This window comes from Rousettus aegyptiacus, unplaced genomic scaffold, assembly GCF_014176215.1.
Source record: "Rousettus aegyptiacus isolate mRouAeg1 unplaced genomic scaffold, mRouAeg1.p scaffold_m13_p_1, whole genome shotgun sequence".
NCBI classification, from domain to species: Eukaryota; Metazoa; Chordata; class Mammalia; order Chiroptera; family Pteropodidae; genus Rousettus; species Rousettus aegyptiacus.
In genome coordinates this window covers 5,892,545-5,907,462 of record NW_023416284.1, presented here as the reverse complement: position 1 = coordinate 5,907,462, position 14,918 = coordinate 5,892,545, and the positions used below count along the sequence as shown (strand labels likewise).

Here is a 14,918-nt window from a genome sequence, read left to right as displayed (position 1 = left end):
GGCTGCCTGGGAACGAAATGCTTCGGCTTGCTCTGCCCCAACCTGTGAGCAGCGTCGGGGACATGGTCCCACAGGGCCCCCTCCGTGGGGTACCACGGAGTGGGCCTGGGAAGTACCACCAAGCCACTGCATCTGCTCTTCCAGCCTCGGGGGACTGAAAGCTCCCAACCCAGAATTTTGAGGCTGGCATTCCAGCTCTGGATGGAAAAAGAGTTCTGTTTGGGGGGAAGAAAAATCACTTTCCTCCCTCGTGGTGCCCTGCAGGCCTTTAAACAAACCCCTAGCTGTCTATAAAATAGTGTTCAAGAAACGAAAGTCAGATTCCTTTTTCTGTTTTGCGATTGTTTGCGGGGGCTTGGGGAGTTTCTTTGTATTTTACAGAAAAGAATAATATCCCAAATTTCAGAAGAGCCAGAATACATTCAATCTGTTCTAGACGATACTGAATTTGTCAAGATCCATTTCGTAGCCGCTTACAGAAATACCATAAAACCAGTAATTTACCACTTCAACCCGTAAATCTGACTGACCCCAAGCTTCGCCTTCACCTGACCTTGTTTTAGACATCTCATTTCCCCTGTCCTACATTTCTTTCTTCCTCATTCTTTACTGAAGCAGCTGACCTAAAGGGGCATTATCAGAAGAAGGACCAGAAAGCAGAAGTCCTCCACCGGCTTATCTTTCATCTGGTGCTCAAGTACGCTGCGCTGTTAGAAAAGGAGACTGCATTCCCTTCAGGGGCCCCCGTACACCCAGCCCACCTGGCGGGACAGTCAGAGGAGACCCTCTAATCCGTTCTGTAGCTTCCACCTGCTCCACCCACCCCCTGCCTTTCTGCAGGCCACTGTGCACGGCCATGGGGAACTTGTACCTTTCTTCTTAAGGAATGCTCTCCTGGTCGAAAGTGGGCTCTGGCGGACCTGGGAATTCTGCAGAAATTTCACCGCTGTGGCAATCTGGTGGGGAGATACAAAAGAAAAGTAAACATCAACAGTCTGATTTCAAGACTAAAAACGCTACAGGTTTATCCCAGGTTCAAAGAAATCAGCACACCAGTGTGGTCACATTTATAACCAGCAACTTCTCACATTTAAAATCTACCTGGGTAAAAGGCCATGTTGGTTCCTACCTTTACTGGCTTCTTGCACCTGATCCTAGCAAATCTAATCCCCTCAGCCCTGCTTTTCAGACCTGCAATAATCTTGCCTGTTCTCCCTGTTCAAGCTGATTCTTCGCACTCCTCGGCAGGTAGCTTTCTCCTGGCCACGCCTGTCCATGTCACTACCCAGGGCCCATGCTGTGCCCTTTTCTAGAGGGCCTTCCTTCCCCTCCTTTCCCTCCTCTGCCTGTCTAAACATCTCTCTCTTTCTCTCTCTCTCTCTCTCTCTCTCTCACACACACACTCCCCCCCCACCCAGTGCATCCCTTGTACAGCCTGTTCTAACCCTAGGAGCCTTCCCTGAATAAGTAAACCATCTCTGATCTCTCTATTCTCTTAACATCCTCAGTGCCTGGAGAGTGTGCCATACAACGGAAGATACAATTACACTGTCTTCTTATGCCCGGGCCGCCTCCCCAGATACACCTCAAGCATCTGAAGGGAAGAGCCCAAGCTGCCTCCACAGAGCCTGGCACAGTGCTGAGCATCTAGGCGCTGGGAAGGGTCATACGAGAGACGACACACATTCTCACAGCCACGCAACGGCGCTCAACTCCAAAGAGGCTTCAAAGCCCAACATGTGGCATTTCGTGGCTAGGAGCTGACAGACTGACAGGTTCTCTATCCACCCCTGGAATACTTAAGGAAATCTTCATGTCCACGAATAAGCCAGGCAGGTTAGGAACGGAAGGAGAACTGCTGAAGGGATTAACCATCACGTCACTGGGCACGCACGCGGCACCACCTGTCTGCTGGTCCAACGACACCTGCCCCAAGTGGGAAAGGGGCCCTTTTAAATGACTGGCATTATTCATCTCGTCAAAACCAAAAGAGCAATACCGTCTCATGTTACAGGTAAAGCCTATAGGCCCAGCAGTTCACTCATAAGTTATTGAAAGAAAAAAATTGTAAGGGACCAAATATAAGGAAGCTTTCTGAGATCCTTCAAACTAAGGGTAACAGTTCTACAGAGATTCAAACAGAAAGCACTGTGACGACAAGTGGAACACACATCACAAATACTCTCAGATTTTACATACATTTCATTTTGAGACCAGTCAGACTTTTCTGGTAACAAAAGATATAAGAATAAATCAGAAAGAAAAACAAAAAGCCAGGGCAAGTTTTTCGTATATTTTCCCTGTAGTTCTTCCCTGGGGGGCTTTCCTGACACCTTCTCCTTGCAGGATGAACTCAGGCACCCCACATCTGCACATGTGGGCTGGTCAGTGATTAGGCACCCCGTGTTCACTGAGACTGATTATAATCTGTCCAACACTGCAAATGTTTTAACCACCATCAAGAAGTGCAGGGATCACCAACCAGTTCCAGACTAGAGAAAAACCAATGCACTAGAGAGTCTAGAGCCCCAAAACTACATACTCAGCCCCTCGACTAGATCTCGGAGTTGCACCAAAATCAAGAATAATCTGAAAAAGATCCACAAAAACAGGTGCATTTTCAAGAAGAGATGAGAGAGAAAGAAGAAAAGCAGAGGCAATGGGGAGAAGGGAGGGAGGGGAGAAGGGGGAAGTGGCGATGGGACAGAAGGGGCGAAAGGGCCAGGAAAGGGGAAAAGTAGGACAGGGAAGCGGGGGAGGAGGACGGAGAAGAACAAAAGGGAGAGAAGCCCGTGCCCTGGGAAGAGAAGGGACATTAACACAGTCGCCGGCCCCACAGGGTCAATGCCAATGTGCACAGCTCAGGTGGCTGGGGGATAATTACTCTTCACCTGGAGAAAAAAATACGCCTTCGACACACGAGACAGGGCGTTCACGGCCCACGGCGGTCTCCGCACGCCGGGGCACGTGCGCCGGGTGTCAGGAAACGTGGGCGAGCAGGTCCTGAGCAGGAGATGCTAATGGCCCAGCTCGGCTCATTTACCCACCGAAGCAGAAACCTTTCCTTCATTCCTCCAAAATTTTCCATGACAGAGAAAGAAAACAGAATCCCACCACTAAAACACACAGGTTTCACCTTGCTTTTTTAATACAGTCCTTGGTATATGCATTTCTGGTCAGAGAGCAAAGTTCTGATGTGTTTAATGGCGCACTCAATGCAGTGCTTGGCGCATTCCATCAATTTTTTTTTTTAAAAATTGCATCTCTTATTTCTTTAAATACATTAATCAGCCTAGTGTAGGCAAAACGGATCCATCGGACAATGCAATAAACATGAATTATCATCTATCCAACACGCATAATGGCTTAAAAATACATAATAGCAGGTGTAGTTTAAATGATTAGTTATTACACCTGTGGTGGGTCTGATTCAATTGGGAAAAATCATCTTTAATAGGTTAAAAGGTTTAGATCACCATGCTTTCCTTAAAGTGGCTGTAGAGAGGGAATGATGGAGTGCTCTGTCATTAGTAATTCATTTAAGAAAAACGTGGGGGATATAGCAAAGAACAGCATAAACGAGCGAATCCAATTTAAACATCAGGTAAAGTAGAAAACACCTTTTAAAAAAGCAAGATAAATGAATTTGGAAGGGAGATGAAATTGACGTATTTATTTTAACGGGAATTTGACAAAGTCCCGGCACACTTCAAACTTGCAAAAATATGAACGATTTCTTTTAAAGTTTCCATTCACTAATTTCAAGCCATATAAAATAATACTGCCAAACACCTACATAAAGTATATTTGGGGCTTGTTTATGTTCCCCTCGATCTTTGTCTGAAAATGCAGGCGACAGGCAAATCACATATTTAACAGCGTCGATATCACTACGCCAGATGCAGAAATATAAAGCATCCAACCTAACAGCCTCAACATAATGTGCTGAATAAGAAAGAGACCCAGATAAGCAGCTACATGTAAGTGTGAACATATGAAAACCTCTCTCCTCTCACTAATTACTTCCCCAGCTACTCTTTCCTCTTCTCCCTGCACGCGAGGAAGGAGCGCTACAGTGGGGGGGTTGGGAGAAAGGAGATCCGATCTGGACTTTTAGAAGCCCTGCGGTTCATACACAGACTGTAAGATTTCCGAAAGATCTTTAACCATAATGCAAAGATTTTAACATACTAAATACCCGACAGTGCGCTTCGTTTGCATCTTTCATTCCCCTATTGTTGGGCACTTTTCATTAACTTCATGAAGCAATTCAACTGACTCGGTCCTCTGTGAAGGACCAACACACACAACACGCTTTTGTTGGAGGAAATGATGGGGTGCCTGCAGCCTGTCCTGTGTTATCGTTTGATTTTCTAATTAGGGGATGAATGTGACTATTCATGGGTTATGTTTGTGCCCAACTCAATTACATAAATTCAGGCCAAATCTTCCGCCTCAGTGTCAGAGATGTACAACGGCGACAGGAACCTCACTGCGCACGTTGTGGGAGCGCAGCGAGCCGGGGGAGTTCCGGCGCAAGCACCGCCCACAAACGCGATGCCGGCTCCCTTCCCTCCCCTTGCACCCGGACGGTTCTTACGGGGGTTCTTAGCCGGAGTGCCCCGAATTACCAGTCGCTGGGTTCGCACATACACAGACGAGGAACTCAGAAGAAAACAGAAGTGAAGTTTGCCGCCACCCCTGTTCCTGCGACCCTACCTTCTGTTCCCCCTCCCCCAAAGCCAAATAAACCAACCCTGCCGCCGACTCCACCGTTTTAGGGAAATCTGATGATTTTCACCGTTTATGACTTAAGCTAGAGATAAAACCGAGGTACAAAGAAGGGGAGTGAACTCTTGCCTTTGCAGTGGTTCTGCTGGAGTGACTGTCAGCCAGCGATCCAGGAAAGAAAAGGAACTTCAAGTTGAAAACACCTTTGCATCCAAGATGATTGGCCAATTGAGAGAGATTTGTGTTTGAGAGCCCAGGATTTGTAACTGTATAAATCAATGGAGTACGTATACTCAGGGGCTACCCTCGATGAACTATGTGCTGTTAAGTGCCTTGTGCGGGAGAAGAAATCCCTGGTGAGGAGAAGCGAGGTTCCTGACAAGTCCTCACGGAAGAGCGGCTTCCATGTGTTTTCTACCCTCCTACAAAAGACCCGCACACTGTCACCTTCGGAACGCACACTTCATTTTCCGCACGAGGGGGACGGGAGAACGGAGCGTGCCTAATAACGAACCTGGGGTTTGAGGGAGCCTTAGCACTTTGCACTTGACATGTAAACCTGATGCATTGTCTCAGGTGACACTTATTTGGAATGTCACCAATTCCAGCACCCGGCGCGCTACATACACATCTATCTCCTAAAATGTGAGCATTCATTAGCCATTTTAAAATATTAAAAATATGCAAAAATTAATGACACTAACAACCAAAGCCAAACCCCTCTTAACTTAGAGGGATCACAACTAGAAGACAAAAGAAAATGACCAACATGCAGGCCCGAGCCGCCACGCCACCGCTGCCCCGCCGCGCGCGTGCGCAGCTCTGGTTAAATCGCCTGAGAAAGGTCCTTCCGCTCGTACTCTAAAGCAGATAGATACCCAGATCCTGCTAACAAGCGTTAAACTGAAGCCAACTCGAGTTTTAACAAGGATCGACTTTAAAAGCCAGGCACTGGCAAGAATGAGGGAACCCTCTCCGAACAGAAATGCTGCATTTTAGTAAGAAATCAGTACTCTGCCAGGAGTTCCTTGACAAATATGGTCATCGGTGGCGCAAGGAAATAGTTGCAAAGCAGCTGTTAATCAGAGAAACGCCTCGTAGAACGCTGATGCTAGCACTCGTGGAAAAATGCAACGGGCTAATTATGAAGCTATATATCTCGCTAAAGAGGCCGTGCTCCTCGAGATTCCAGGCAAGGCACTCTCGGAGCCGGGGTCCTGGGACAACATAATTCTGGTTTTCTGCATCCGGAATCCTCTCTATTCTGCGGGTCACGGCGCCAGGCCCTCTTTCTAGCTGAGGTAGCCAGCCACCCTGGAAGCAGAGCCCGCCAGCCACCCCCGAGCCACATTTCAAGATGCTGCAGGAATACATGCAAAAGGTCCTAAACCAGAGTGAAAATCTATGTGTGTGCGAAAGAAATGGAATTATCATTCTAAGTGTGCCTGCCAGGAGAGCAAGTGGGTGTGAGCTTCAACCGAGGAGAGCCGCCCCCGCCACCAAAATGAAAAGAATGAAAAAGAGGAGGCAATAAACAGAAAATAGAGACCATTGTGTCTGGCGTCTCAGAAGCAGAGGGGGAGACTGACAGGAAGCTGCCCGCGGAGTGTGGGATGCGACTTGGGAGCCGAGGGTCGAGCAGGCAGGTGAGAGGGGAAAGTTAATACGCAGAGAGAAGGCCGGTCGGCCAAAATTCAATATGATCCTCGATCCTCGCAAGGACAAGCAGGAGCGACGCTCCCCGGAACCAGACGACTGGGAGTGGGGGGCGGGGCGCCACCGGGCTGCTAGAGCAAAAGCACGGGAATGGCAGGAGGGGGGTAACCTTGAGGTGGACACGCGCTCAGGCGGCGCGAGCGCAGAGCCAAAGTGCCCCCTAGCCGGAGGCGGCGGCCGCGCAGGCCAGGGGCGGCCGCTCCGCTAACTTGCACAGCCCAGATGAAGTGTTTTCACTCAGGGAAAATGAAATGTTTTGCAAGATGAAACAGAATGAAAATTGAGGTTTTAGGTAATTACTAGTTGGCATTTACATATCACGGGCTGGTTCAACACCTATTCATTTTCCTCTTTTATTTTCAATTTTTTAAAATTGCTCATTAAAAATGAACAGATGACAGTGACAGGATTTTTTTTTTTTTACTCTTTCTCCTTCGCTGAGGGTTACAAAATCAAGAGGTACTTTTAGCCTGTTATCTACAATTAACACACACACACACGCACGAAGTTGTTTCATTTACATCAAGGGAGGAAAGAAGAGGGGAAAGTCAACAAAAGCCAGGAAGTTCAAAAATAAAGAGTGAACTGTACTTGAGGCAGCCTCCTGGGTAAGTAACCCCGGCACTCAAGGAGTTAAAGGAAAGAGCTTCTCTTTCAACTTGGAATTTCCTGGTTTTTGTCATTGTGTCCTTCCCATTGTTGATCTGGGTTACAACCCTATACTAATTAAGCTATGGGCCCTAATTTCCTTTGTTTTACTTTCCTCTGTCCCTTTGTTTTTCACATTGAAGAAATAAAATATCTCATGTAGAAGTACACAACTCTGGGAGAGCTGACATGAAAGAACGAGGTATTTTAAGGTCTGGTGTGTAAATCTGCATTTAGGGAATTCCGAAGCATACATTCTTGACCCCGGCCTCTCTTAAAACACATTGATAAATGTAGTGAAAGCCTTTATGAAAAGTGGCAACGTCACATGCACAAAAACTACCTTTCAAAGTGAAATAGCTCTGCATTTAAATTTTTCTTCTTGGCCCTAGTTAAAAATACTGCATAAACTGCTTGTCAGGCAGAATGTCACTGTTTGGTTATTTTATTAAACTAGTTCTTCCAGGAACGTATGTGGGAATAAAACGCATTTAACTCAACATGTGCTATTTAATACCAAGTGACCATGATTTCAGGGACGTCAGGGTGACTTCGGAGGGAGCTGGTGCGGTGGAGGAGCCTGGAACGCAGAGCTGCAGCGAGGCCGCCCAGAGCCACGCCACAGCGAGAGCTGCAGAGCTCACACCCGCCTGGAGAAAACGAAAACCCCTGCTTCTGGGTGGAGAAGATCAAAGTTCCTTTTTAGGAAAGGGATTTTTCTCCTTCAGGGAGAAAGAAAAGCAAATTTAAATGCCTTGTCCCCGTGCACCCCCACCTGAATTTAGATAGCAGCCCCTCTAATTTTTGATGCAACCAACAAAGCAGTTACCCAAAGAGGGGAGGAAAAAAAGGATGACATTTGCCTTTTCCTTGGCTTTGAAATCCAACTGGCAGCAAATTGTTTGAAGTCCTGTTTAGAGAAGAAGCTGTAATAGCCTCCATACTGAAAAGGAGGAAAATGCCATTATACACGGATCACGGTAGCAGTGACCTCAGCGGAGAAGGCAAACAAGCTGGCTGCAAGACGAAGGTTCGGCCAGCGTGCCAGCAACAGAAATAAAAGGTTTATGTGCCAAAGACATGTGGCAAGAGTTGGGTGCTCAGTCCCAGGAGACACTAAGAAAAGGCGAGGTGTTCGATTTCTTAACACAGCGTCTTTCAACAGCTTCTTAACTGCTCCTTCTTCCAGTTCCCCTTGGTTTTATATTTTCTATATTCCTCTAATTTCTCTGCACTGCTAAAAAGGCAGAGAGCACCCAGGCTTCGTGTTGTAAAATTAATGAAGGTGTCAAGCTGCTGAGTTGAATCACTCCACAGGAATGTGATGACTCCGTGTCCAAGATGCTCCCCAGGAGAGCTGTGAGCTCACCCAGTGACGGTGGCTGGTGACTCCAACACTAAAAACATGTAGCACGCAGCCCCTAGGACCCTTCTGACGACACCTCCACCTCGACCTCCTAGTCCCCTTCTCCGTACTGCAGGTTGAATTTCACACTATCCGAAGGTTGCTTCTCCCGCCCTCTACACCCTTCAGATGCTCAGCAGATGAAGCACTGCTCCAGTCCCCACTGCCTTTGAAGTCGGGGCCAGAGAGATGGGGAAAGCTCTCTCCAGTCATTTACTGTTGAGATGTGGGATGATTAGGAAGGGGACGAAGAAAGGTTATGTCATGCAGAGTGAAACCTCCAAGCAGTAAGTCATCGCTGGGGCTAGATGCTGAGTGGATGGCCACCAGATGGTACAGGGCAGGGACCCTTCATGACAGCTTAGTGCTTTCTGCTCTTAGGGCAATGAGATGGGCTCCTAGATTCCAAGGAAGATTAGTTCTGGACCGAAAAACTCTGTCTACCATCACCCCACATACAGCACAAAACTAAAATGCTAAATAGTCAAAAGAAATGGGTGAAAGACTAAATTTTAAAAAAACAGATCTGAATACAAAAAAAAAAGGAGTCAAAGCCTAGAATTAGCTTGAATACAAAGGATAGGAAGAGAAGAATTTAAAATGACAAATGTGTCATTATTTATGACAGCCAAGACATGGAAACAACCTAAATGTCCATCATGGAGGAATGGATTAAGAAACGGTGGTGTGTGTGTCTGTGTATGCAAGGGAATATTATCCGGCCATAAAAAAGAATGAAATCTTGCCTTCTGCTACCATACGGATGGCCCCTGAGGGCATTATGCTGAGTGAAATAAGTCAGAGAGATATGATCTCACTCGTATGTGGAATCTAAAACCAACAACAAAAACAAAACAAAAACAGGCTCATAGATACAGAGAACAGACTGGTGGTAGCCAGAGACTGGGGGCGGGGATGGGTAAAAAGGGCATAAATTTATTTTTTTCACCTGTGTTACGAAAGTATGATATAACTTCAATAAAAGGAATGGGAGCGGGCAGGACGTTTACCTACATAATTCAGGAAACAAGCAGACTCTTCCAGACCAAAGGACTGTGCATAAACTCGGTACTGAGTTAATAACACTGCTTCCCACGGGAATACCGGCTTACCTAATCTGATACCACGAGACGTGTATACCAGCGCTGTGCAAATAAGCAAAGGGAAGGTGGGTAGTGGTAAGAAGAAGAGATAAAAAAAAATTTTAAATAGAGATAAGCATACCCTGAGCCCTTCCTTTGTGCTGTGCCAAAGACAAATGAGGAAACGAGGTCTCGCTCTTTCCATATGGTCACATTCTGCTCCCTCTGTGGCTTTTATGCTTGATTTTCCCTCTCTGCATGCAGTGTTCCCTACTTAACCTGCTGAATTAATCTGTACTCGCTCCTCCTCCCCCCAAAAAGAGGAATTTTCAGCTAGGCCCACCTGGACTTCTTTCCAGCTACCCTGCAAGAGGCTTAGCCTCTAGGCTAGGTACTCCTTAACTGGACAGTATGTTATTTTAAATATTCTGCATACAAAAATAAAAATTTTTTAAAGATAAAATGACAAATGTGGGTCGCCTTTAAGTCACCTTTAGATCAACTGGAAAGCAGAAGAAAGTAAACAGTATCTGCTACTAAAAGAAGCCCACCAAGTCCTAGTTCCTGCCATTATTTTACTTTCTTCTCTTGCTTAAGGGAAAAAATAAAAGTATGAGTTCCTAAAGTATGATTCATAATAGAGTAAGCTGGCAGACTCAAAAATTCCTAATTTACGGTAAGATGACAGGGATTAGAAACGCTTTCTACTCAAATGGTCCAAAGAAGTCGGGCCCTCTGAGAGGAAAGTCCCCCTCCTCGGCAAGTACACGCGTCCCCGAGAGTGGACAGGACAGGTTACCTACCACGACCATAAGGTCAGTGGAACCAACTCTGGCCAATAACGGGGGTAACATCTGTACCTCACATCCGTGTGAAGTAAGTTGGTGGCCAGGATCCATGTTCTAAGAAAGGGCTGTCTAACAGAGGTCACGGCTCTGTGAATGGCTTCAGAAGTAACTCATCCCCACAGAGTGCGGCAGAGGGAAGCTCGCCTCCGACACAGGTCATGAAAGAGTCACCATCTTCTTACACGTCTTTCAGAGGCACTAAAACGAGGACTGAGTGACTGATTCTCATACCCATCGTCAGATTTGTACCCACAGTACCAAGGTGCAAACTGGGAAGAGAAACTGAATCAAAAGATCTCATTCCAGCCGCCTTTTCTAATAAACCTCAATTTAGTAATTTTTAGCTCAGTTAGGAAATCTGTAGCACACAGGAAGACTCAAATGGCAATCATGACTTTGAACCACTAAACATCATGAGCATTCCTGTTTTAACCACCACAGCCACCAATAAACACACTTTTAAAAATAAATGATTCAACAAGGGCCGACCAGACGCCTGGGCCATCCCGGCCACGAGGCTCTCGTTCCAGGTCTCCTGCCCTAACGGGAGGTAAGAGGGAGGATCCGCACGCCCTACCTCTGGTGGTCTTACCAATCGTGGATCTAGCGTAAGCACGTAACTGACTTAACGATTAACACGAAATTTAAACCATTCTCGCCGTTAAGCAAATCAGCTCTATTGGGCACCCTCCTCCTCCTTTGAATCAATGGTAACTCATTTCTAATTCCTTCCAGCTCTGTCTGGAAGGGAAGCAGAGAGACGTTCACCTTTTGTTATCTGAAGGATCATGAATTATCATCTTGCTTTGCAACCTTCTTGATCCTCCACACACAGGCTGAGACACTTTGAAACGCCAAAAGTCCCTACGTTTCCAAAATTGGCAAAAGCTTCCTGAGACATCGCTCATTGTTTTTCTGCTCACTGTCCTCTCTCTCTCTCTCTCTCTTCTTGCCTGTTTAAATACATGGACACAGAGTTATTAACTTTTACAGGAAAACCAAATAAAATAATGTCGAAGCGAAACCGCGGTGACGTCAGGCTGCAGCTAGCACCATTCATCTGTGGGAATCTGATTAGCGCTCGAGTGGCAGAGCTACCTGGAAAAGTGCTCACAATCAAATAAAAAAATGATACCAAAACATTAACCTGATGGCTAAAAACTCCACATTTAAACAGTTAAAGTAATAAAGGAGCTTTTATTGAGTATTTTTTATATTTCATTATGCCCCAAATTGACGAGGACTCCCGGATACATTTTCTAGACTTTTGGTTCCTCAAATCAAATGCTCTCTTGGATTTTCTTTCCTTTCTTTCTTTCTTTCTTTTTTTTTTTAAACTAAAAGGAAACAGCATTTCTTGTAAGCCTGAATGAAATGATTAAAGCTTCTCCCACAGTATCGATACCGGCCTTGAGTGCAAACACAGCCAAACGCCGCAGCAAACAAGGCTTTTCTGGTTTATGTACTTTAATTACGAAGCTACCCAGAGCCAGCAGAGCATTTTTCTCCACGATTTTATCATACGCGAACGCTGTATTTCCTCATTCACACACGTTTTGTCCAAAGTTGGTCGGGCACGGTGCCCGGCACAGTGGCAGGGCAGAAAGCGGCCTGGGTCTCGAGGAGCCAGCACCCTGGGCCCAGCCTTGACACTGCGTGTCCTGCTGTGCCCTGGATGCCGTCATTTCTGTAAACCAAGGACTTACACAGATGACATTCTGCACCCCTTGCCATGCCGTTTCATAATTTCTAGGTTAACTCCATGAGGCTGCCTCTGACACCCAGGCGATGAATATGGACTCGGGTCAAGGACAAGACTCAACTGTTTCAGAGCTTGGTTCTCCAATCTCATCCTATTCAAAAAAAAAAAAAAAGCAACAGAGAGGAGGAAGAAGAGGGAAAGGGAGAAAAATCACTGCAGCCAAAAAGAAAATAACGAATTCCATGTATTCCATACACAGCAAAGCTTTACTCACACTACTATTTATTTTATATACAAGCTTAGTTATCTGGCGGCCAAATTACAGAAGATTAAAAACGGGGAATGAGAAAGGAGAAACAAGCCAGGTTCTAAAGAGATACTTATGGAACAAAGACCGCATAGGAAAAAAAAAAAGCCAAGCAACAAATGTCAAGAGAGAAACATCTATCAAAAACAAACAAAAACCTCAAAAAGTTTATTAGTTTGGGGTCATTTAGCATAGGTGGAGTCACTTAGAGTCAGGACAAATACACAACATCTATATTTCAACAGGTTTTGAAAAGAGCTACTTATAATATAAACATTTACATCTAAAATGACAATTTTGAGTCATCAGGATTAAACTATATGCCACATACTCTGCCTAATAAAGCAAGGAAGTATGTAACCCATTTCATGTAATTCCCAGGCAACAGTTTTAAAGTGTTTTGCTTTTTCACATGGATCTCTAGATGGCCATCTAGAAAATGTGGCTATCCAGAGTAACTCACTCCAGGAGGGTGCCAGAGATGGTGGTTTTCCTACACTGAACAAGAACAGTTTTTATTCAAGTTAGATTAGGAAGTAGGAAGCCAGAGATGGAACGATGAACAGTTACCAAGCATTCGTTGGGCCTGCACAGTACACCAGGCACTTGGAAGGACAAGCAGAACGAGCAAAGATGCTGCTTTTCTGTTACAATCTAGGACAAGGAAAGAAGCCAGGAGATCGCAGGCCCTCCAGGGCCACAGATGATCTAGGACTCGCCATTTCAAAACCTTAACAGATGATCACTAAGCCTCCATTCGAATGCCTATAAAGAACAGAGAACTCACTCTCTTAAGAGATCGTCAATTCATTTTCAGGAGTCCTTTAAACTGAGTTGAAATCTATTTTCCCGAAGCTTCTATCCACTGGCCCTAGTTCTCTGTAGTAGGAAAAAAATACTAACTGGTCCACTTTTTGAAACAAGGCTGGGTGAGGAATTACAATAGGCCTCTGTCACTTGGCTATCTTTTCTATAAAAGCATTTCCCTTACTCTGCTTATTAACTAAATGTGAACACCAGTTTCACTGTATAACAGTTTCATGAATTCTGCTCTTAAGCTTGGTAAGAGCAGCCTTGCCCTTTCTGGGAGAGCCAAGGCTATACCTGTAATGTCAGAATGCATTAGCAATAATAAAGGCCACAGTAATGCAAGAGACGACTTCATACACGCGTCATTCCAGAATGGCTAAATTCAATCAAATATGGCAGCGCTTCACTGGGGCCAGCGCATGTGACGTGGGCCCACTTACTGGAAGCCGCTGGAAACAGAAAGTGAGCTCTCTGCTTTGAGACCGTAATGGACGGGGTTTTTACCAGCCCATAAGTGGTTTGGCATCCTTCTTTCCCAGGAATTACCTAGAAATTCATTTAACATCTGAAGACTACAAATGAAACTTTGGAAGGCCAGAAGTACATGAAGAGAAGGGGTGAAGGGATGATATTCTCTCACCCTCATCTTAAAGATATATGGTTCTTACGGGGAGAAAAAGGAACTCCCAGAAGGTGCTGGTCAAGAATCGAAGACAAAGATGAGCTGGTCTGACTTCTAACTCAGTCACTGACTTCTTCAGTGACTTCCAGAGTCTCTTACCTTTCCTGTTTCTGCGTCCTCATCTGTAAAATGGACTACTCCTGCTAAGAGACTCACCCAAGTGCTACAAGGAGTAATTAGTTAGCGTTTATATAATACTTTTGATCTTCAAAGTAGGATTATTAGACTATAAAGCAGAGTAGATGTGGTTTGAAAAAATCTTTTAAAAACCTACTAAAGCATGCAAGCAAATTCAGAGGAGCAAAACAGGCTGACATCACCTCCCAACACAGCCAGATCCCTCTACCTCATGAGCACCCACTTTCTGCCCTAATCTGTATTTACATGTGGAGACAAAGGTATAAGAATGTTTTATTAGGAAAAATAGGAGGAGGTGGAAAGAAGAAAGAGGAGAAAGAGAAGATTAGGAGAAAGGCACTGAAGAAAATGTAAAAGGAAGGAGAGTTAAGAGAAAAATCAGGGACAGAAGGAAACAGAAAACAGTAAGAGAGAAGAAAAGCAAAAACAAAGAAGAAAAGAAAGACAGAGAAATGGAAAAGAAAACTTCATTAAGGAAACAAAAAGTATGTCCTGTTACGAAAGATAAAAAAGGCTAAAAGTAAAGGAAAAGTTAACAATTAAAAGAGAGAGAAGGACAGAGTAGAGGACAGAATAAGAGAACATAAAGCTTTCAAGAGTATGTCTGGAAACCAGAAAGCTGGAAGAGAAACCATGGGCAAGTCCACAGCGCGTCTACAGTGATGCTGCGTGGATCAATTCATTTAACGCTGCCCTGTACATCTACAGAAAAGTACCTCTGATAGAATAAAGGCTCATAAACACGCAGAAATTGGGTTAGGCCCGTTTCGAATTCCTGCCAAACAATGGTTCAGAAAAATGAAGCTCTATTTTAATTAGCTGGATTCACGAGTGATTTGATAACAGCAG

At 45.2% G+C, this 14,918-nt stretch overlaps 1 protein-coding gene across 3 annotated transcripts in view; it reads right to left on the bottom strand.

Annotated features, from left to right (window-relative positions):
- PEX14 (peroxisomal biogenesis factor 14) overlaps positions 1-14,918 on the bottom strand; it is a 115,119-nt gene that overhangs the window by 71,700 nt on the left and 28,501 nt on the right. For all 3 annotated transcript variants that reach the window (XM_016149381.2, XM_036228594.1, XM_036228599.1), the window contains exon 3: positions 872-956. In XM_016149381.2, coding sequence (XP_016004867.1) covers positions 872-956 — 85 coding nt within the window. The remainder of the gene's footprint in view (positions 1-871; positions 957-14,918) is intronic.